The sequence below is a fragment of the Felis catus genome, chromosome B2 (genome assembly GCF_018350175.1).
Source record: "Felis catus isolate Fca126 chromosome B2, F.catus_Fca126_mat1.0, whole genome shotgun sequence".
NCBI lineage: Eukaryota > Metazoa > Chordata > Mammalia > Carnivora > Felidae > Felis > Felis catus.
This window is the reverse complement of record NC_058372.1, coordinates 38,633,738-38,654,225: the sequence shown is the minus strand read 5'-3', so window position 1 is coordinate 38,654,225 and position 20,488 is coordinate 38,633,738. Positions and strand designations below refer to the sequence as shown.

Below are 20,488 nucleotides of genomic sequence, written 5' to 3'. Positions count from 1 at the left end.
AAATACTGCTGCTTTTAGGTAATCCCAGTTAGAACCAGGACGGGGCACCTCTAGACCAGGCCGGCCTCACCTGAGAGCTTCTGGCTAATGAATAAATTCCACAGTAAGGTTCATCTTCTCAGCGCCGAGACCCTGGCCCCCAAGATGACCTACCGATGCCCCCAGACAGTTCACCTTCTGCCACTACAAGAGCTCCTGCCTGGAGATGGGTTAGGTGGTGTTAGTGTTCTCTATGAAAAAGATGTTGCTGCTGCCAAAGATCAGTAGACAGACAGACAGACAGGGAGAGATGATAGACATGATAAAGTAGGTAAGCGTTCACTATATTTATACATGATGTAGTGAGTACATATTGCATGCCAGTGTTTTGCACATACTATTTCTAATCCTTATGTGGCTCTGCAAATTAGATTTGCAAACCGCCTTTATGAGCAAGAAGCCTGAAGTTCTGGGAAGTGAAGTAACAGGGTAAAGATTAGGCAGCCGGTACGTCGGGAGTCAGAAGTCAAGCTCACGGCCCGGGTCGCTCCTGTGCCAAATCCTCTGTGCGCTCATGGTTGGGAACGCGGTGCCCGAGCTCCCGCCCCTCTTTGCTGGCCGTACCCCACCCGCCCTCCTCCTGCTCCGCCTGGCTCCGGTCACCCTCTTCTGGTGATATTCTTGTAGAGTTCTAGAATGTCAGAATTGGACATTGAAGCGCAGAGAAGAAAAGTGCCTTGCCCAAGGCCCCACAGCAAGTCCATGGCAAAGCCAGGGTTAGAGCCTTGTCCACGCAGTCTGGACCTGAGGCTATTTGATGGCGGGGGACAGCTCTGTTCCCCCACCCCGCCTCCCACTCGGCTGCGCAGAGTAGCCTCCGCACTGCGTCAAGATCTGACTCCAGAGGTCATTCTCTCCCTACCCCTGTTTAATTCCTTCCCGGCCAGCCTGCTTGTGAGAGGCAGAGGTGTCCGGGGGAGGATCAGCAGAAACACAGCCGGGAGAAGTGCTGAGCGGGCTCCCTCCGCCCACCGGCTGGAAAGGACATCTCTCTGCAGGACGAGGCCGCAGCAGAATGATGCCTGGCCAGCCAGGTGTCCGGCACGCCACTTGGTCGTGGGGTCTGGCTTCCAGGCACGCAGCTCAGAGCAGCCCTTAAGGAAGCACCAGAGAGTCTCCAGATCACTGATTCGTGCACCGGTGCTGAGTGTCCCTGTTATAAAAAACACCACCTCACATCCGTGACCACCTTACCACTTAACATGCTGCGTCCGAGGAGACATGTCTTCCTAGGTTTGCCCAACAGTCCAGCTGCAGTAGTATCGTTCCCATGTGACAGACAAGAAAGCGGAGATTCTCAGGAGCCAGACCTCCTTGTTCCCGATGGCTCAGCTAGCCGACGGCGAGGCCAGAAATGGAACCTGATCTTCAGACGGCAAATCCGAGCATTTTTATTACACATACGTGTTCCAAGCACTGTACCCGGTACAGAACAAATATTGTATTTAATTTTCACAAAGATACCGTACGATCGCTATTATTAACCCATTTTGCAAGCAAGAAAACCGAGTGGGGTTCAGAGATGTGCTGTGAAGAGGCGTACGTACATTGCATGGTCAGTGAGCTTTCTTCCACATAGCACGGATTCGACCTCGGGATTGATACAGTTCCCTTCCTCGGGGAGCTTCTCATCTGACACAGAGAGGGGATTATTACTGGGGGGAAAGGCAGGACCCCAGAACTCACCCATGAAATAACTGAGGGTTTCACATCATCTTGATTTCTTCTATCAAGGGTCAGCGTTGACTTCAGCACTGTCATCGACACAAAACCTCGTGTTTACTGTTCAGGCATCCTGCCCAGCACCGAACACGCTTTACCTCATTTAATCCTGACAATATTCCTACCAAGCAGGTACTCACATTCCTATTTAACCCAGGCAGAGGGGGTCGCACAGTCCGCCTAGAGTCACACAGCGAATCAGTGGCAGAGTGGGACTTGAACCCACGCCCAACTGACCCCACAGCAGATACTGTGGACCACTGTGTGTTTCCTTCCGCAACCCCTTTCACACATCTGGTTGAGGCCAGGTTCTGTTCTGGAACTTCCCTGTTCTTCCACCATTAGGACGGATACAGAAGTGCCAACAGATGGCCCCAGGCCCCTCTCCCCAAAATGCCGCCCACCATCCCTGATCTGTCAGGGCAACCAAGCCCGTGGACACTGGAGCCAAGACAGCCCTGCAGACGGTGACTGTCCCCCTGAGTGTGTGTGTCAGCCATACTGATATGGCAACTGTATTTCCAACAACCTCTCTCCCTCCTACCCTCCTGGAAGAATTTGCTTTGTGATGGCATTTTGCAGGGGGAAGGGGGGGGCACTGATTTTATTGTGCCAAAATATGCGTAACGTGAAATTGACTATTTTAGCCATTTTCAGTGTGCAGTTCGGTGGCATGAAATGCATCCACACTTGTGCTGCCGCCGCCCATCCCCCAACTTTCCGTATTCCGGACCGTAACTCCGCATCCATCAAACACCAGCTCCCCTTTCCCTTCCCCCCAGCCACCCTTCTAGTTCTTGTCTCCCCCCACTCTCAGAACTTCGTATAAGTGGAATTGTGCCATTTTGGTCCTTTTGTATCTGGCTTATTGCCCTGAGCGGAATGTCCTCAAGGTTCACTTACGGCGTAGCGTGGGGCAGAATTTCAGAAAGATATGGAATGCGTCATGAATTTTTGCGTCATCCTTGTGCAAGGGCTTCACTAATCTGTGTATCATTCCAACTTTAGTATACATGCAGCTGAAGCAAGTACTGTGATGACATTTTTTAAGTGTTTATTTATTTTTGAGAGAGAGAGAGAGAGACAGAGCCTGAGCAGGGGAAGGGCAGAGACAGAGAGGGAGACACAGAATCTGAAGCAGGCTCCAGGTTCTGAGCTGTCAGCACAGAGCCCAACGCAGGGCTTGAACCCACAAACCAGGAGATCGTGACCTGAGCTGAAGTCAGACGCCTAACCGACTGAGCCAGCCACCCAGGTGCCCCGCTGTGATAACATTTTTAAGAAGGCTGGTGCCACAGGTGACCTTGCCGCTGGGTGGTGCCACCGTGAAATTATGGATCTGCCAATGCGGGGAACTGATCAGGGACATCACTGGGTGGCACTGACCTGGGTCTGCCAGTTAGCTTTTCCGGTGCATTTTGGACGCAGCTGGTGGGGAACCTTCGGTTTGAACACTCCTGTGTTTACAGCGAGGTGTAATTGGTCTGACACCTTCTGCGTTTTTTCTGTAAGTGATGAATTGTTAGTGAGCAAGCTTTCTCAGCTCCTCAAGGAGATGAAAGGCAACTATCATCGTCATCTTCACGGGGGTAACCAGCCGCCCTGGGAGGGGGCGGCCATGCTTATCTCCACTGCATTTCATTTTTCATACCCACACAGGAGGTTGTCCTGCTATCCTCATTTCACACATGAGCGAAGAGGTTCGGAAGGAGAAAGTGATCCGGAGTCCCACGGTCGGGGGCAGAACCGGCCCTCAAAGGGAGATTTCTGTCTGATTCCGAAACCCACGCTTTTTCCTCTGAGACATGCCAACCCAGTCCTTGGGGGCTGGGAGCGAAGGACAAGTAAATACAGGGAGAAGTTCCCCATCCACAGAGACTTGGATCAAGAAAGATGGAGAGAAAGTTAAAGACCCAGAGAGAGAGGCCCGACATGGGCGGGAGAGCTTGCTGGGTCGGCTGCAGTGGTAGAAACAAGTCTGCAATGGTAGAAATGCTGCTTCCAGGGAACAGAATGGAACAACATGGCTTAATAGCAGCCCGGGGGAAATCACAGAGCGTTTCCATTGACCGTGTGGAGCCACGGATGGGATGCAGCTTCCAGAAACTCTGACGCAATCTTGGGCGGGAATGGGAAGAGGCTCAAGAGAAGTAGGATGTCCCATTGGGGGAAGGTGGGGTCTGACTCTGTTCTCTGTGCTCAGACTGCCCCAGAGAGAAGGGCCAAACCCACCCTGGCATGCTACTGGAGGGGAGCAGCCGGGTTGTACGTGGAACCCGGGGCCCTGAGGAAATTGGAAGGAATGGGAATGTTAATTCTGCAGAGGCAAAAAGCTCAACGTGGGATGGGAGAGCAAAGCCCAGTTTGAGGAGCACTGATGTGTCCACACAAAATAAATAAATAACGCCTTGTTCTGAGTGTTCCCAGGGGGGTGGCTTGGGGCCCATAGGAAGAAGGCCCAACGTGGGCCAGGACTCTCCTCCACTCAGGGTTGTGAGAAGCTGGAGGGGCTGCCTGGCCTGCTCCTGCTGAGTGGCGAGCACAGTGCTGATAGCCAGAACAGTCTGTTGCAGAGAGACCCATGCCCCTCTCCAGCAGCGCTCCTGAGGTCTGTGTGTGGAGACGGCAGGGGAGGCTGGAAAGACCAGCAGACGTGGGTGAGTCACCAAGCTGGGCCAGCGGCCACACGGAGACAGACCATCAGGTCTCAGATGGCTGCCTCTGAGCTGGACTGCATGCTGCCTAGCTGGCCGGAACTTGATCTCTCCGTCCCCATTGAGACCAGATGACTCCTCAGGTACCAACTAGCATACGCTGAGTGCTCGCTATGGACCCGGCACGGGTCAGAGCACACGTGCTGACTCTTTAGTCCTCACAGCAACCCTGTTGAACTGTAAACCTCCCTCTTTACGGAGAGGTTGAGCGGCTTGCCCAAGGTCACACAGTCGGTAAGTGATGGTGCTTGGCTTTGAACCCTGATGACCCAGTATCAGCACTTTAACCCCTCCAAGAGGAAGAGCTCCATGGAGTGGGGCCAGCCTCCCCCAGTGACACTGTAGTCTCAGCCAAACCCGGGGCCTGGCGATTTCCCATACCCTGACAGGCAGCCAGATCTGCCACACTTCCCGAGTCAGAGAGCAAAGGAAGGGTCTCTCCCGGGTCAGACCCTCACCTGTCACCAGGTAAGCCCTTCCTCTGGGGAGGGGAGCGAAGAGGCAGCCTGCTGGAGCTTGGCTCACTTTGGCCTGATTTCCGGCCATCTCTGCAATCACTCAGCCAGGGTTTAACTAACACTTGTCACCACCTGTCTTCTGGAAAACACTCTTGGAGTCACGTGGTGGGTGGAGGCACATGTCCTGCAGTGTGTGTTGCAGGCACGATGCCTCCCTGCCGACCCAGCCAGGACCCGGGCACAGCCCAGGTCTTCAGCTTCCTAGCTTGTGTGAGGTTTGTTAGGCACAAATCCCCGAGGCCTGCATTTCCACCGTCAGAGATACGTTTCTTTTGGTTCAGCATCACCAACTCCTTTATATAACAATCCCTCAAGAGGAGCTTACTCTGTGCCCGACACCGACCTAGGTTCTTTGTGAATCATGACTCATTAAACCTTATAGCAACCCTATAAAGCAGAGCTTATAAATGCCCCATTTTACAGAAATGGGGTATTTTTAGGAAACTAAGGCACAGACAGGTTAAGAAATTGCCCACGGTAAGTTATTACAGCTGGGAAACGGCCGAGCCAGCATTTGAACCCAGCAGGCTGGCTCCAGGGTCTGCTCATCACCACTGCCCTCGGCTGCCTCTGAAGCTTCTCTTTCTTTCTAATGGTAGGTATTCCTGGGAGGGGTGACATCTATCGTCGGGATTGGATTTATCAGGGATTTTTCTTAATAGAGACTTATGCAACAGAACTGTAACTAACAGGCGGAAAGTGGAAAAACAGGAACAACGATGTAGAAACAGAGGACCAGAGCCGGGGGGGGGGGGGGGGGGGGCTCAAACTTCATTTTGGCGAGGCAAAGGCAAAGAAGAGCACTCTGGGAGCACACGAGCTTGAGCCCGGCCCAGGGAAACCCCAGAAGGATCCCAGTAAACCCTGAGGTCAGAGGAGTCAAGAAAAGCTGGAAAAACCAGAAAGAAGGGAGGAGGCTTTCCAAAGTCACCGAGAGAGCTTGTGGGGAGAAAGAGAAACACAGGCATTCTATTGAAACCTTTAGGAGTGGCCTCTGAACCGGACAGCGCTCCCTGGGCTGGCCCCATCCGTTTGGGGTGCCAGGGCTCACGCCGGAAAGCACCTGTCTCCTGCTGGAGCATGTAACAAAGCTGTCCAGCATGCTCTGGAAGAGCAGCATCCTACTGCCCTGTCCGGTGTGACAGCCTCTAGCCACATGTGACTAGCGGGACCGGGGACCTGAATTTTTTTGCCTGATTCCATGTTAACTAATTTGAAGTTACATTGAAATAGCCACATGTAGCTACTCTTTGGTGGTGCAAATATAGAACATGCATTTCTTTCACCTGCCCAACAAATGTTTTTAAGGGCTGACTTTGTGCCAAGTGTTGTTCTAAAGGCTGGGGAAATATCAGTGAACAAAAGAGGCAGAAAAAAAAAAAAAAAAAAAAAAAAACCCTGGTCTCCAGAAGGAGAGCTGAGATTCTGTTGGAAGGAGAGAAAAGATAATTAAGAGAAAGCGTAGGAAGGGGCGCCTGGGTGACTCAGCTGGTTAGGTATATGACTCTTGATTTCGGCTCAGGTCATGATTTCATGGTTTGTGAGTTCGAGCCCCACGTTGGGCTCTGCACTGACAGTGTGGAGCCTGCTTGGGATTCTCTGTCTCTCTCTCTCTCTCTCTCTCTCTCTGCCCCTCCCCCACTGATGCATGCTTTCTCTGTCTCTCAAAATAAATGAACATTAAAAAATAGTAAGCATAGTAAGTAAGCCAATGACAGCATCTTTCTCTCAGGCAATAAAAGTGGACTGGGGTAAAAATGGAGCAGAGTAAGGGGCATGGGGGACCCAAGATAGAGGTGAGGGAGAGCCTGTGGTGTTAAATGGGTGATCAGAGAAGGTAACATTGGAGCAGAATTGAAGGAGGTGAGGTAGTGGGCATATGGACACCTGGCGGAAGAGCACTGAGGCAAGGTCAATGGCCAGTGCAAAGGCCCTGAGGCAGGAGCACCTTTGGCAGGTTTGAGGAATAGCAGGGAGGCCAGGCCCTGGTGCAGAGTGATCAGGGTGAGTAGGAAGAGAGGAAATAAGAGAGGAGACGTGCAGATCACATGGGACCTGTGGGCCATGCCAGGACTTTGACACATGAGACAGGCCTCACTGGGGGCATTGAGCAGAGGAAGGACTTGATCTGACTGGCTTGTAACAAGATCCTCTGGCTGCTGTCTCAGAAGACGCAGGGGGAGGAGAGCCAGAGAGTTCACCCAGAGGCCAAATAAACAAGCGCTTTGATCCCCAACCCTGCCTGCTCTCCCAAGGGTGGTGGGAATGGGTAGCGGGGGGGGGGGGGGCCTTTGCCTCAGAACCTCAGTAATCTTGAATGTGGCTTCTTTACTTGCGGAGGGCCTCAGGGCAGCCGGAGGGGGTGGGGGGCCTGTGTTCTCAGCAGTGGCAAAGGCAGAAAGGCAGAGACAGAGCCTGGTCCCTGGCCCCTGGCCTTTGTCAGAAGTTGGTAAGAGGCTTCTGATTCTTGGAGCCCTCACCCAGTCACGCCAGCTCCATGATAATCTCATTCTAAAGAGCGGCCATGTGCCTTCCCCTGCTATCACTCAGGGCCAGGCATTTAAGGAAGACCGGCGTCTGGCATGAGACACCAGAAGAAGGGTGGCCACCACTTGCATCGGTACTTCCAGTAAATTCTCTGTAACTATTCTCTGATCCCTAGACCAGAAACAACAAATCTGAGACACAGATCCTTCCTGCCCCATGCCACTCCGTCCCACGGAATTTGAACACAGCCTCAGAATCCTTCTCGACCCCGGCACTCAGCCAACACTCGGGATTGGAACACAGCACTGAACGTATTTGCGAGCCTTCCAGAACCTCGCTCCTGGCTACTACTTTGATGACCCTATTTCCTGTCACTCTTCCCTCCCACCACTCTATTACAGCCATGCCAGCTTCCTCACTGTTCCCGCCTCAGAGCCTTTGTACTGGCAGCTCCCTCTGTGAGGAAACTGCCCACAGATACCCACATGGCTCCCTCACAGTCTTCAGACCTCACAGGAGCATAAGGAAGCAGCCAGACAACCCTCATCCCTCCCTGAAATCCCACCTCCACCTCTAATTAGCTGTGCAACCTCGGGGCAATTCAGTTACCTTCTCTAAAATGGGAGCATAATTGTGAAAGGAACTTCTCAGGGCTATCATGAGCATTACTATCATGAAGTAATGTGAGAGCGCGGAGTTCAAGCCTTGGCTAGGTGCACATGTTCCCTCTGTGAGACCTGGGGCAAGTCACTTCTCTGCACTTCAATTTATTTATCTGTACATGGAGGATAATAATAGTACACCTCCCTCCCAGAGTTGCCATTAGAATTAAATCAGTTAACGTATGTCGCATACTCAGAACAGTGTTTGACATACGGCGAGTGTTCGATAAATATAAGCTGTCGTGGTAGCAATACACGATTTTTTTTTTTATTATTGCTGTCAGTTAACCTGACTCTTAAGACTCACTTCCTGCCAAAGTCGGATTCTGCACGGTCCAGTTCAAGGTAATTCAGTATAGGGAGGCTCATGCTCCATGGTCTGACGACCTGGGCTTACAGCACTGCCTCAGCCATTTTCCAGCGGTGTGCACTTGAGCAGGTGACCCGTATGCCTGAGCCTCAGTCTCTTCGTCTGTAACATGGGGATAATTATTCCCACCAAGAGCGCCCGTACACGGAATCAAAGAGACCGTGCCTGTCAAGTGCCCAGCACGTGGTAGGTACTCCGTAAGTTGTATTCAGGATAGAAGCGGCCCGGTCTCCTTTCCACCTTGCGGTTTGTGCAGGATGCAAACAGGCCCCTTTGGGGGCTTGCAGAAAGAAGGAGAGGCTGGGGAGTGGGGACGCTTGCCTCGGTTTAATGAGGCTCTTTCATGTGCCCCAAGATCTTGCAGCCGGCCAGAGAGGTTGGCAGGCTGGCGTTTCTCTGAAGAGCCGGGTAATGAGGGTGCAGAGCCGGGGAAGTGGAGTAAGGCAGCTTGACATGGCTTCTCCAAATTAGTGCTGGGGCTCAGCGGGCAGCCGTGGTGCATCGCGGACGAGGGGACATGCACCTGCAAAGAAGTGGTGCTGGGGGAGCTGAGGGGCTGGGGGCTGGAGATAAAAAGAGGTGCATTTGCTGACAACTCCAAGAAAGCAGAGATTGTGTTTCTTGCGTCGATACCAGCACCAGTGTCTTCCTCTTCCACACATACACACTCAGCCCTCTGGGCCGTCACCCATGTACGCGCGGGTAGCAAGCCCCCCCAGGCCCTCCCTGTCCCATCTGCAGAGTCTGCACTAGTCAGGAGAGACTAAGGCTGCTGCAAATGGCTGCAAACACAGAAAGCCTCAAACGCAATCAAAGTTGATGTCTCGCTCTCCTGAGAGTCCAGGGTGATAAACCGGGTTAGTCGGGAGGCCTTCTTCACCTGGAGATGCGGGCAGCAGCTTCCACCACCCCTCAGGCCTTGCTGTCAGCCGCCTGGTCGGGTCGGGTCACCACAACCCGAGTCTGGCCGCAGAAAGGAAAGAGAGCGCAGGGCAGGCAGTCCCTCTCGTTTAAGGCCTGGTTCGGGGCGGGAAACACATCCTGTTTGCCAGAATGTACCACTTGGAATCCCCTAACTGCAAGGGAGACGGGGGAATGTGGTCCGGAGCCAGCCCAGGGAGGAGGGAGTGGGTCTGGTAGTCAGCTCGCAGGCTTTGCGCTGAGGCCCAGGCAGAGACTCAAGGTGTCTCCCATTTGTTCCCGGATGCCCCCAGTGCCCTTAACAGGAGCAGTTAGGAAAGAGCAGGCCTGGTCTGCAAGTGACTCTGGGAGAGGTCACACGGGAGTCACCTCAGAAGTGTCAGGGGACATGCAAGAGTGTCTGAAGGGGGTGAGGCCTGGGCCACAGAGGGGCAGAGCAGTGACTAACATTGCCTGGGACCAGAACCCCTTACGTACTATATATATGTGAACACCCACACCCACACCCACACACACACACACACACACACACTCAGCTCTCAGATGGTACTGAGACACACAGATGTGTTCCACACACTTTGTTTCACACACGCACACACGTGCCCGCACTGACACACCCATACAGATCCCTAAAGGTTGCCAGGAGGCCACGCGGTGAGCCTCAAGGCTATAGAAAAATGCTTCTCTGGAAAGACCTCCGCAGGACCAGCCGGTGTCTGAGAGTCACCATTAGCCAGCCGTCATATTTAAATAAGATTCGCTCGCATTTGTCTAGACCTTAACATTTAACATAGCGCTCTTTCATTCACTCAACCGTAGGGTAAATATTTACTCAGCAGTGACTCTAGGCCAGATACCATGATTGACAGTGGGGATAGAAGTAAGACATAAGACGTGGCCCCTGGCCTCAAGGGAGCCAGGGAAGAGCTCTAAGGGAGGAATGCAGGGAGGGCGCTGGGAGAGGAGGGCAGGGGCAGCTCTCGGTGCGGGGCGGGGGGGGGGGGGGGGGGTTCAGACATGACGTCTGGGTCAGGCCTCAAGGGCCGTGGTCACCAGATGGAGAAAGGCGATTTCCAGGAAGAGGGGCTGCTAGATGCAAAGGGGTCAAGGCGGCTTATGTGGGGAGTGGGGAGTCACTCAGAGAAAGTGGCACAGTGCTTCCCGAAGCTGGAGTTTCCACGAGGTTAGGCCAAGATGTGCTGCCGCCGGCAGGAAGCCATGATGGTCTTTTCCCAAAGTGCAAGGGGAAAAGGGGAAAATGATAACAGTCTCGTCATGGAAAGGTTACCTCCTGTGCCACGTAGGATTCAGTCAGGATTCATTGAGAAGAATAAAGCACGCTTTAGGTCTAAGAGGGAATTCAGTACAGGGGCTGGGCTACACAGGGGTTGGAATTGCTGGGGAGGGGTGTCAACAACAGGGCACAGTGAGGCACCCAGGGATTGGCTACAGCTACTACCACCCATCCACCCCCACCCAGTGGTGGGAAGCACTGGAGACGGAATGACCAGAACCTGAGATCCAAATCTATCTGGCATGAACCAGAACCCCAAGAGCTGGGATCACAGAGCGGGCTCAGGAACTGATGGGAAACCACCACCAGAGGCAGAAAAAGAGGAAGAAACAGCTGGCGTCTCCTGTTCCTCCCACCCTCCTTCCAGTGCCCCCATTGGCCAAGTGCTCCTGGAAGCCCCGGGCCAAGGAGCCTGGGAACAGGCAAGGGAGCCTGGGAAATGTAGTTCCTTGCCACACAGAGTGGGGACAGGTGAAAGGAAGACAGACCTGACAGCACATAGTGGGGTAACTGGCATGCTCCTATGATTCCCTCCTAAGCCTCCGGCATCAGCTGTAGACAACAGCTATAGATATGTCTGGCAGCATGAAGCTGAGTGAACGAATGCCAAACGAATATTAATAGGGAAAAAGAAAAACAACCCAGGAGCAGCCACTTACTCCTGTTTTGTTTTTCCTGGGTAAGTGCTTGGGGTTGCAGCCTTAAATTGTGCTTTAGAACACGCGAGCTTAGTTACATTTAATGTGTTGGGGCAACTTAACTTAAAATAGCAATTCATGTTTTCTGCTCACAGAGATGTCGCTGGTTTCCGTGATGGAGAGAAATCTATGAGGATTTCAGCATGTGTCTTGTGCAAGGAGGGCTGTGACCTGATGGCTGTGCCAGATGTAGTGCGTGGCCTCTCCAGATCCCCTCTTCTATACTGCTGTGTGCCCTGGAAGGCTGACCAGTGTGCAGCCGCAAGCCCCAGCTTTTGGTTGGGGTCAGCCAAAGAGAGCAACAGCAGAAGGTGGGGAGGAGGGAGGAGAGGAGGATACTTATTTGGCCGGTCCCCGTGCTGTAAGGTTGCCCCTGGCTGCCTCTGTCCCTCAACCAAATTTTCTATTCCAGTGTGTCGGCCCCAGAGGACATCTGGCAATGCGTGGAGACATCTTTGGTCGTCACAACTGGAGATGCTACTCATGTCCAGTCAGTAGAGGCCAGGGATGCTGCAATCATCCCACAGTGCCCGCGACAGCCCCGAGCACAAAGAATTTTCGGCCCAAAGTGTCATCAGTGCCGAGGCTGAGAATCCCTACTCAGGATCAGTCCCTCTCAAGCTAGTCATAGTGAGGGATTTGCGCTGTTTCCCAATCTGTTGGAGACCAATGCTTTTATAAGAATGTAATGGAAATAAGTTATCACAAAAAATGATCATGCACGGGGATGTCACGCCGATGCCAAATTGCTAGAAAACTTTCATAATGCTTACTCTGAATTTCTGTACTCTCTGTTCGTGGACCTGTGGGCCACACACAGAGTAGCCCTGCTCGGCCTGCATGGGTCTTTCTCCTTCCTGGATCTGGTGACCTCCCCTTGATATGCTCAGGGCTAGGTTGAGTAACAGCTTGGCTGCTATCAACCCTGGGTTATATGACATGTTCCCTTGCGGTCCCCCATCCCCAAATCTACCCCTTTGTAATGAGGTCCTTGTAACATATCCCTCTGTGTGCCTTCTGCCCCTAAAGAACCCAGCTGATTCCGAGGTGTTTTCCTAAAGACCGTGGGCAGAGTCAGAGGGTGTGTGAACGGAAGGACAAGAGTGATGGGCAGTCCGGTTTGGGAGCCCAGCTCGGGAGCTTGGCCTGTCTCTTGTAGGTCATGGGCAGCCCTTGAAGAATGTTTCAGTGGGCAAGGGGCATGGCCAGAGTTGTTTCAGATGGAGCACTCTGGGGATGGCGGTGCTGAGCATGGACTTTAAGGGAGCACGGGTGGAGGCAGGGAGGCCGTTTGGAGGCTGCTGCATTCAGGCACACCAGAGACGGTAGGACCTAAGCAAAAGTGTGTGTGTGGAGAGGGAAGGCAGGGAGAAGTCCAGAAGGAGAACCTGCCACCACAGTGCCCGTGGGGCATGGACAGCAGTGAAGGGGGACCCAGGCTCTCCACCTCTCACCGGGAGGATCGGCAGTTGATTGTGTTGTGGGGCATGAGCAGGTAGACAGGGCCACCCGAGGCAGAGATGAGTTCAGTTCTGTCACTAGAGTTTGAATAGTGCCCATTTCACAAGACTTTCTCGCGCAGTTCATCTCCCTGACTGCCTGGGGTGGGAAGCAGTCTTGCTTAGAAGTGCGGGCTCTGAGTCCCCGAGGATCCAGATCTGGCCTCATTTCCACCACTCCCCCGAGGGAGGGGAAGCGACAACTGCTTAACATCCCCCTTCCCTAAATTGGGAATGATGATAATGACTCCCTCCGGGGGCTGTCAGGAGGGTTAAGTGAGATAATGTGCGCAGACTTCCAGGCACAAGGTTAGTGTTCGGCAATTACCGTTTTTTTTGGCAAAGGCGGACTTGACTGCCAAGGCTATTTGGAGCCAGCTGGCTCTGGCCCTCCTGTAAGTAGACACACACACACACACACACACACACACACACAGGAACCAGGAGCTGCTTCCCTGCTCTTAATCCTGGAAGGTAGTCCCTTTCCTCCCGCCTTGTTGCTGACAGGCCAGTTAAGGTGCAAAGCTTTTCCAGCCCAACCCCTCATCCCTGGTGCCAAGGATCTGCCTCGCCCTATCGCACCTCTGTCAACAACACAGCCCTTTGGGGCCTCATCACCTTCTGATCTTGCCTGATTTGGGAAGCAGGGACTGGGGGGTGGTGGGGAGAGGCCAGGCAGGGTCCTGCCCAAACAAAGTTGCCCTGAGGCCTCAGGAAAACAGGGCAGTGTCTGAGAGGCAGGATGGCACAGTAGTCAGGAGTGGGGGCCCTGAGGCCCAACTGCCTGGTTCAGATGCCAGCACTGTCAGTTCCTAGCTGGGCGCCCTTGGGGAGGCAGCTTAACCTTTCTGTGCCTCTGGTTCTTGTCTGTCTAATGGAGATGACAATTGTTATTATGAGTATTAATCCCCTTAAAGATCTCAGAACAGTGCCTGGCACATAGTAAGCCAGCCCTCGGCGTTAACTCCTCTTTTTCTTTATTATTTATCAGCAGTAGTGGTAGTCTGTTTTCCAGGAGGAGACAGCCAAACTCCGATAGGATTTCTGGGCTCATGGTCCATCCCCCGTGTCCTGGGATCGTTGCAAAGGTTGAATGCCATACTGAATGCGGAAACCCTGTCACACAACAGGTGTTCAGTAAACGAGCTGGGCCATCCCCTCCTCGAATGGACGTGTTCTTACATCACTCACGTCCCAGCAAGGTGCTGGGTGGCGCGAATTTGGAGCCAAATGCTAGCTGTATATGTTTGCCTCTTACCTCAGCACCTCTTCCTCCCTGTCTGCAGAGTAAGGATCGCGGGAGTGGCCGCCTTGGAGAGTTGCTGTAGGACTAAGGGAGTTAATAGACAGAAAATAGGGCCTGGCCCACAGTTGACACGTAGTGTTGGCTCTTACTGTCGTCTGTGTTCTGGGTGTATATAGCTCCTGCCTCTCCAACTTACATCATTAGCTTCGAGGGGAAGCGAAGCGGGGCCTGTGTGGCCCTGGTCACACAGGACTCCTTGGGCTCTGCCCAGTGGGTGGCCCCGTAGACCAGAGATCCTGTTGGAGGAGGAGTGTGAGCCCCGGTGGTGTTCTGGGCGCTGCTCCAAGGAAGGGGTGGCTGACAGGCCACAGGCTGGGGCGGGCTTTTCAGTGAGATGAGGAAAAATGCCCCCATGTTTATCACATGGTAAGGAGCAAGCCCAGACTATGGGCCTAGAAACTAGTGTTAAAGGCCAGTGGCCCCTCCTAGCAGTCCTAGCTGTGTGACTTCAGGCCAGTCACTTCACCTCTCTGAGTCTTGGCCATTCCTCCTCTGTCATGACAGCACCAGTCCCTACCCTCACAGGGTTGCCGTGATGCCCAGGTGAAACAGATAGACCTAAGGGGCTGGCCTGTAGGCCTGGCAATTACGCAACTCCCCCTCCCCCCTGTCCCCTCCCCCCCTCCCCCCTCCCCCTGCAGCCCCAGCCCCAGCCCCAGCCCCACCACCCTACCTCTTATAGCTATGGGCCAGGGGCGGGGCTGGGGACAAAGTTTCCTCCCCTGTGGCTTCCCCATCAGCAGAGCAGGCTGGGAGAATGAGGAGGAAGGCAGCGGCCTCTGGGGCTGCCCACTGACGGGATGTCAATAAATGCCTGTCAGCTCCGATCCTGCGCGCCGAGTTCCCTGGTGGAAGTTTTCAGGCTCCGGTATTTCATATTTGAGATCTCAATTAAGCTGCCTGGCTCTGGTTTGAGGGGTTGACGGGTGCTGATGGAGCCCTTGAGTAGTAGGGGACTGGAGAACAGAGGGCCCTTTGGGAGGAGGGGCGGTGGGAAAGGCAGAGAGGGACGTGGCTCCTCCAGGCCGAGGTGAATCTCTCTGCAGGTGTGTTTATGGGGTGACACTGGCATGGTCTCCCGAGATGTCACAAGGCCTGATACCCAGACAGGGCCTTAGAGATCAGGGTGTACCTCCAGGCTGCCGGAGGGGCCAGGCGGGAGAGGCCCAGGAGAGTGGATGGGCCCCAGCATGGGGCACTGCTGCCCCACCAGAGCCTCCCAGAGCCGAGGGACCAGTCCAGGCCTCCCCAAGCAGAGAATCTCTTTCCAGTCCTCTCTGGATGAGGCTGGCCCGCTATGCCCATGACGCAGGAATCATCCCTTCTCTCTGGGAAGCAGAATCGCCCTCCCATCTTCAAAGTCGCATGGTGCCCCTCACCTCTGTCAACACCCTCTCCCCGCTTCCAATTCTCTTCTGCTTAGACCCTTTCTATCTGGTTTGCAGCAGCAAGCATTCTCCCTGCACAGCGCAGGCCCAGGGAGGGGCTCCGGCAGTGTGGATGAATCTCCAGGACACAAAAAGGGGTGGAGTCCCCGGCAGGCTCCAGCAGGGCCAGGGTGGGCCTGGCGCCCACCACCTCCCAGAGTCTGAGGGGACCATGGAGTCAGGCTGGGGGAGGGGGCTCCCTTGGTTTAGTCTCTGCTTCTGCAGCCTTTAACCTCTCTGCCTCTCCGTGTCTCTCCCTCTGCCCCTCCCGTGTTTCCTCTCCCATCTCTTTCCCCGAGGCGTCCCCCTTCTTCTCTGTACCTCCATCTCTTAACCACCCTCCACACCCCTGGCCTTTGTATTTCTACACCTGGTCTGCGTGTGCACCTCTCGCTGACCCCTCTACCCCCGAAACTCTGTCACTGCCTTTTTCACCACCCCCCCCCCCGTCCCTCTCTGGCTCCTTATCTGCACCCCTCTCCTCCCACCTCTCGGACTCCTTCACCACTTCCTGTCCACTTCCTGTGCACCACTTCCTGTCACCTGCCCTCCCTTCCTTTTCCTGTCTCTTCACCTGTCCCTCTCTCCTCTGCTCCACCTCATTCCCTCTGTGTCCCCGTGTCTGTCTCTCCCTCCCCCTGCCTCTCCTGTCCTTGTCACTCTCTCTATTACCGCCTCTGCCGACCTTCACCGCCCTCCCCCTCTGCGTCCACCCACCCCAGGATGATTCCAGCCTCCAACAAGGCCTTCGTGGTCAACAACCTGGTGTCAGGAACCGGCTACGACCTGTGCGTGCTGGCCATGTGGGACGACACGGCCACGACGCTCACAGCCACCAACATCGTGGGCTGCGCCCAGTTCTTCACCAAGGCTGACTACCCACAGTGCCAGTCGATGCACAGCCAGATCCTGGGTGGCACCATGATCCTGGTCATCGGCGGCATCATCGTGGCCACACTCCTGGTCTTCATCGTCATCCTCATGGTGCGCTACAAGGTCTGCAACCAGGAGGCCCCGGGCAAGCTGGCAGCTGCCGCGGTCAGCAACGTGCACTCGCAGACCAACGGGGCCCCGCCGCCCCCTCTGGCCAGCGCGCCCAGCGGGGCGCCCGTGCCGGGGCCGCCCAAGGTGGTGGTGCGCAACGAGCTCGTGCACTTCAGTGCCAGCCTGGCCCGAGGCAGCGACTCCTCTTCCTCCAGCTCCCTGGGCAGCGGGGAGGCCGCAGGGTTGGGACGGGGTCCCTGGAGGCTCCCCCCGCCTGCTCCCCGCCCCAAGCCCAACCTTGACCGCCTGATGGGGGCCTTTGCCTCCCTGGACCTCAAGAGTCAGAGAAAGGAGGAGCTGCTGGACTCCAGGACTCCGGGCGGGAGAGGGTCTGGGACATCGGCCAGGGGCCACCACTCGGACCGAGAGCCGCTGCTGGGGCCGCCTGCGGCCCGGGCCAGGAGCCTGCTCCCCTTGCCCCTGGAGGGCAAGGCTAAGCGCAGCCACTCCTTCGACATGGGGGACTTTGCCGCTGCGGCTGCGGCAGCCGGAGGGGTCGCCCCGGGTGGCTACAGCCCCCCTCGGAGGGTCTCGAACATCTGGACAAAGCGCAGCCTCTCTGTCAACGGCATGCTCTTGCCCTTTGAGGAGAGTGACCTGGTGGGGGCCCGGGGAACATTTGGCAGCTCCGAGTGGGTGATGGAGAGCACGGTGTAGGCCCGTGGGGCGGGAGGTGGTGGGGGGGGGGGGAGGCTCCTCCTCTCACCCTTGCAGGGTGGATAAAGGGGAAAGAATCTATACTGGCAAGTCTTTGTGGAGTTTCCATGGTGATGTTTACATCCAGGGACAGTCTCATCTCCCTGTCAACGCCCCCACCACCACCCACACCCCCTTCCAGGCCTGTCCCCCCCCACCCACCCACCCAGCCGGGGTGTGCTCAGGGAAAGCGGACTCGATCGCTAAAATGTCGGACTGAGCCCTGAGTGTTTGGAAAGGCGGACTCCCTCCTTTCTAATCACGAATGTAGCGTGTAAGCAAGCGGCTTTGGATTGCTTATGGCTCCAGTGTTGTTTTTATTCCTCAACTTATTTTTCCCACTTCCCAGACTCCTCCTCTTCATTCACACAGATCACGGAGAATTTACTCTTCGTGCGAGAACGGGTTCCCAGCAGCCCCGGTAGTGGGAGATTATCTACTGTCAGTTGACAAGAGAAGGGAGCGATTCTGGTCCTACACTTGTTTGGAAGGAAGACTAGGGCATCCCCTGCCCAGACTCCTCGTTATTCCCAACCACCTGAGCGCTGGGGAGGGATGGGCCCTCACCGCCATGCCTGACCCAGCTTCCTCTGCTAAACATGATGCCCCACAGCCATCACATCAGCTTAAGCCAGAAGGTTAACTTCCAGGACTTATGTGTGGGAAAAGGAGAAGGGCTTTATGAGGCCTAAGGCCATAAAGGATGTTAACCTTTGGAATTGCTTTAGGATTTTTACCTCTTTCAGGGGAAGCTGGGACAGAAAGTCCCCATGAGCCTGTGACAGGCCAAGAGGGTTTCTGAGGAAAGCAGAGTGGGATGGCCAAAGGAGCATTGGACTTGGAGTCCAGTGCTCTCCATTCGGGTTCTGGAGCCACCACCGGAGAACCAGCTGATCATACTGGGCAAGACCCTTTTTCTCTTTGGACCTCAGTCTCTTAATTCGCAAAATACTGGATTGTACCAGCTCTTGGGATTCCCTTTAAGTTCTAAGGACAAATGAACTCTTCCATGCCTCTAGATGCTATGGTTTCCAGATCAGCAGTACCAACAGCACAAGCTGGTAGAGCCTCGCTATGCTTCCTCCTGGACACAGAGGAAGTCTTCTAGAGGTTTTGGAGGGGGAGAATCTGAATCTTTTTAGGATGGTAGCGTTTTGAAGTTTGAAGAGGTGTTTGCAAACATCTCATCCTTAGCCCTCTCTCCCTTTCCCCCAGAGCATAAAGGACTTGCCCAAGGTCACACAGTGAGTTAGTGACCAAGCCAGGGCAGGTGCCAAGGCCACTTCCTGGGGTGGTGTTTGGGATTCATTATGCTGTCTACACCCTGGCTCGGGCATTTGTGTGTCCAGAGTCCATCCCTTGTCTGTCCCTGAGGAAGGTGGCTCAGGGTGGCACGTGGGGGGAAGCCTTTCCTGGATGACATCCTTGAGGAGGATCCATCTGTGGAAATGACATATGGCGATGGGAAGGATACATGGGCTCCTTTCCACAAGGGGCATTAACCTCCACACCCCAGACCATGTCAAGAGGGGGCAGAGGACATATGGCCACGGAGATACTGCATGAGAAGCATCTCGAGGGCTTTCTCCTACATCTCTGTCTCTCCCGCTCTCCATCTTTCAGGTCTCTCCTCATTGCCAACATACTACCTCTCCCTCGGTCTCCCCAACCCATCCTTTGCTCTTCTGAGTCTCTGCCATTGATCTTTAGCCTCTCTTTTGTTCTTCTCCCTTCTTCCACTTGCCAACCACACCACATACAACATCCAGGTGAGTCCCCTTCTGCTGAAGGGTTCTAAAAAGCTCAGACCCGGAGCTGAGCTGGCGGCCCCCAAACCCACCTGGAACACACAAGGAGCTGGTGGGGAACTGTCTATGCAGGATTGCCTTCTGGCTCCAGCCCAGGAGCCTCCAAATCCCTTGTCTTTGTCCTTCTCCACTGACTCAGATCCCTCCTGCCTCCTCTCTCCTCCCTTCTACTCTCCTGTCTTCATACTTGTCCTTCCTGTGACTCTCTGCCTTCCCCAGTCCCTTTCTGGTCTTGACAAAGTCATTAACAGACCAGGCCAGTCTCTTCCCGAGACAAGTTAATTTTCCAGGCCAGTCCCGGGGCCAGAGCACATGTCTTCCCCCATCACGGTGGCAACCACAAAATTGGGTGACTAGAAAGGAAATCTCTCCTTCCCTCCCTCTTCCCCTGCCCGAGTTTTTCTTCTCTCCTTTTTCTCTCTGAACCTTTCTTCTTCAGTCTTTCTAAATGTAGCCATTGAGGAATTGAGCCCAAATACCACCTTTCTTTTTGCCTTTGGGTTCAGACACCCAGAGGGAAAATGGTGGACACCGGAAGAGGAGGAACCAACTGTCTACTCCTGTCAGTGACCCCAAGCTCTGTCGTGACATGATATGTACTTGCACTTCTGTTTGTCATGTTTCTGACTGGGGCTTTTGGAAAGCAACATCCCTGTGGTCAGAATATAAATGCCAACTTTCTTTGCTTAAAAAAAATGTACAGTAAAATGTACAGTCTAAAAAAACAAAACCAACCACACTTCTTGGGAGAGAGAAAAAAAAGAACATTCTCATATCTGTGAATGTCTGCTGTTCATTTCTCTGGAAACTGCGGTTTTCCGAAGGTGGCTTTGAAGTGACATTTTCTCTTGCACCTGTGTTTATTACTGCCTGGTGGGAGCCTGCTCCCTGCCAAGTTCGTGTATACCATGGGAGCCTTCTGAAATAAGAGAGAATGGGGTCGTCCTTCTGAAATAAAGAATGGTAGAGGGATCTGGAGTGAAACTCCAGGCGAAGAAGGAATGGTCCGTCCGCAGCTATTCTGACTGTCCCACCTGGTACCTCTCTGTATCTCAAATACCAGCCCTGCCTCCTTTTTCCTGTACTGTGGCCATCACCACACTTAGCCACCAGGGGTGCACAGGTCCCTCCACCCATTTGGTTGAGCCCTGAATGACACTTTTTCAAAAGGGTCTTTTCCTGGGAAACTGGAACAAGGAACCAAAGCATAAACTCAAAGTATAAAAACGAATAAACTTCTGGAACACAGATTCCCAACCCTAGCTACATCTAATGGCTAGATT

At 54.2% G+C, this 20,488-nt stretch overlaps 1 protein-coding gene and 1 pseudogene across 1 annotated transcript in view; one reads left to right on the top strand and one right to left on the bottom strand.

The window, feature by feature from the left end:
* LRFN2 (leucine rich repeat and fibronectin type III domain containing 2) overlaps positions 1-19,980 on the top strand; it is a 190,143-nt gene extending 170,163 nt beyond the window's left edge. Inside the window, exon 3 of the mRNA XM_003986090.4 lies at positions 16,380-19,980. Coding sequence (XP_003986139.1) covers positions 16,380-17,358 — 979 coding nt within the window. The 3' untranslated portion in view covers positions 17,359-19,980. The remainder of the gene's footprint in view (positions 1-16,379) is intronic.
* Positions 2,690-2,789, bottom strand: LOC111560669 (annotated as a pseudogene).
* Positions 19,981-20,488: the final 508 nt, after the last annotated feature.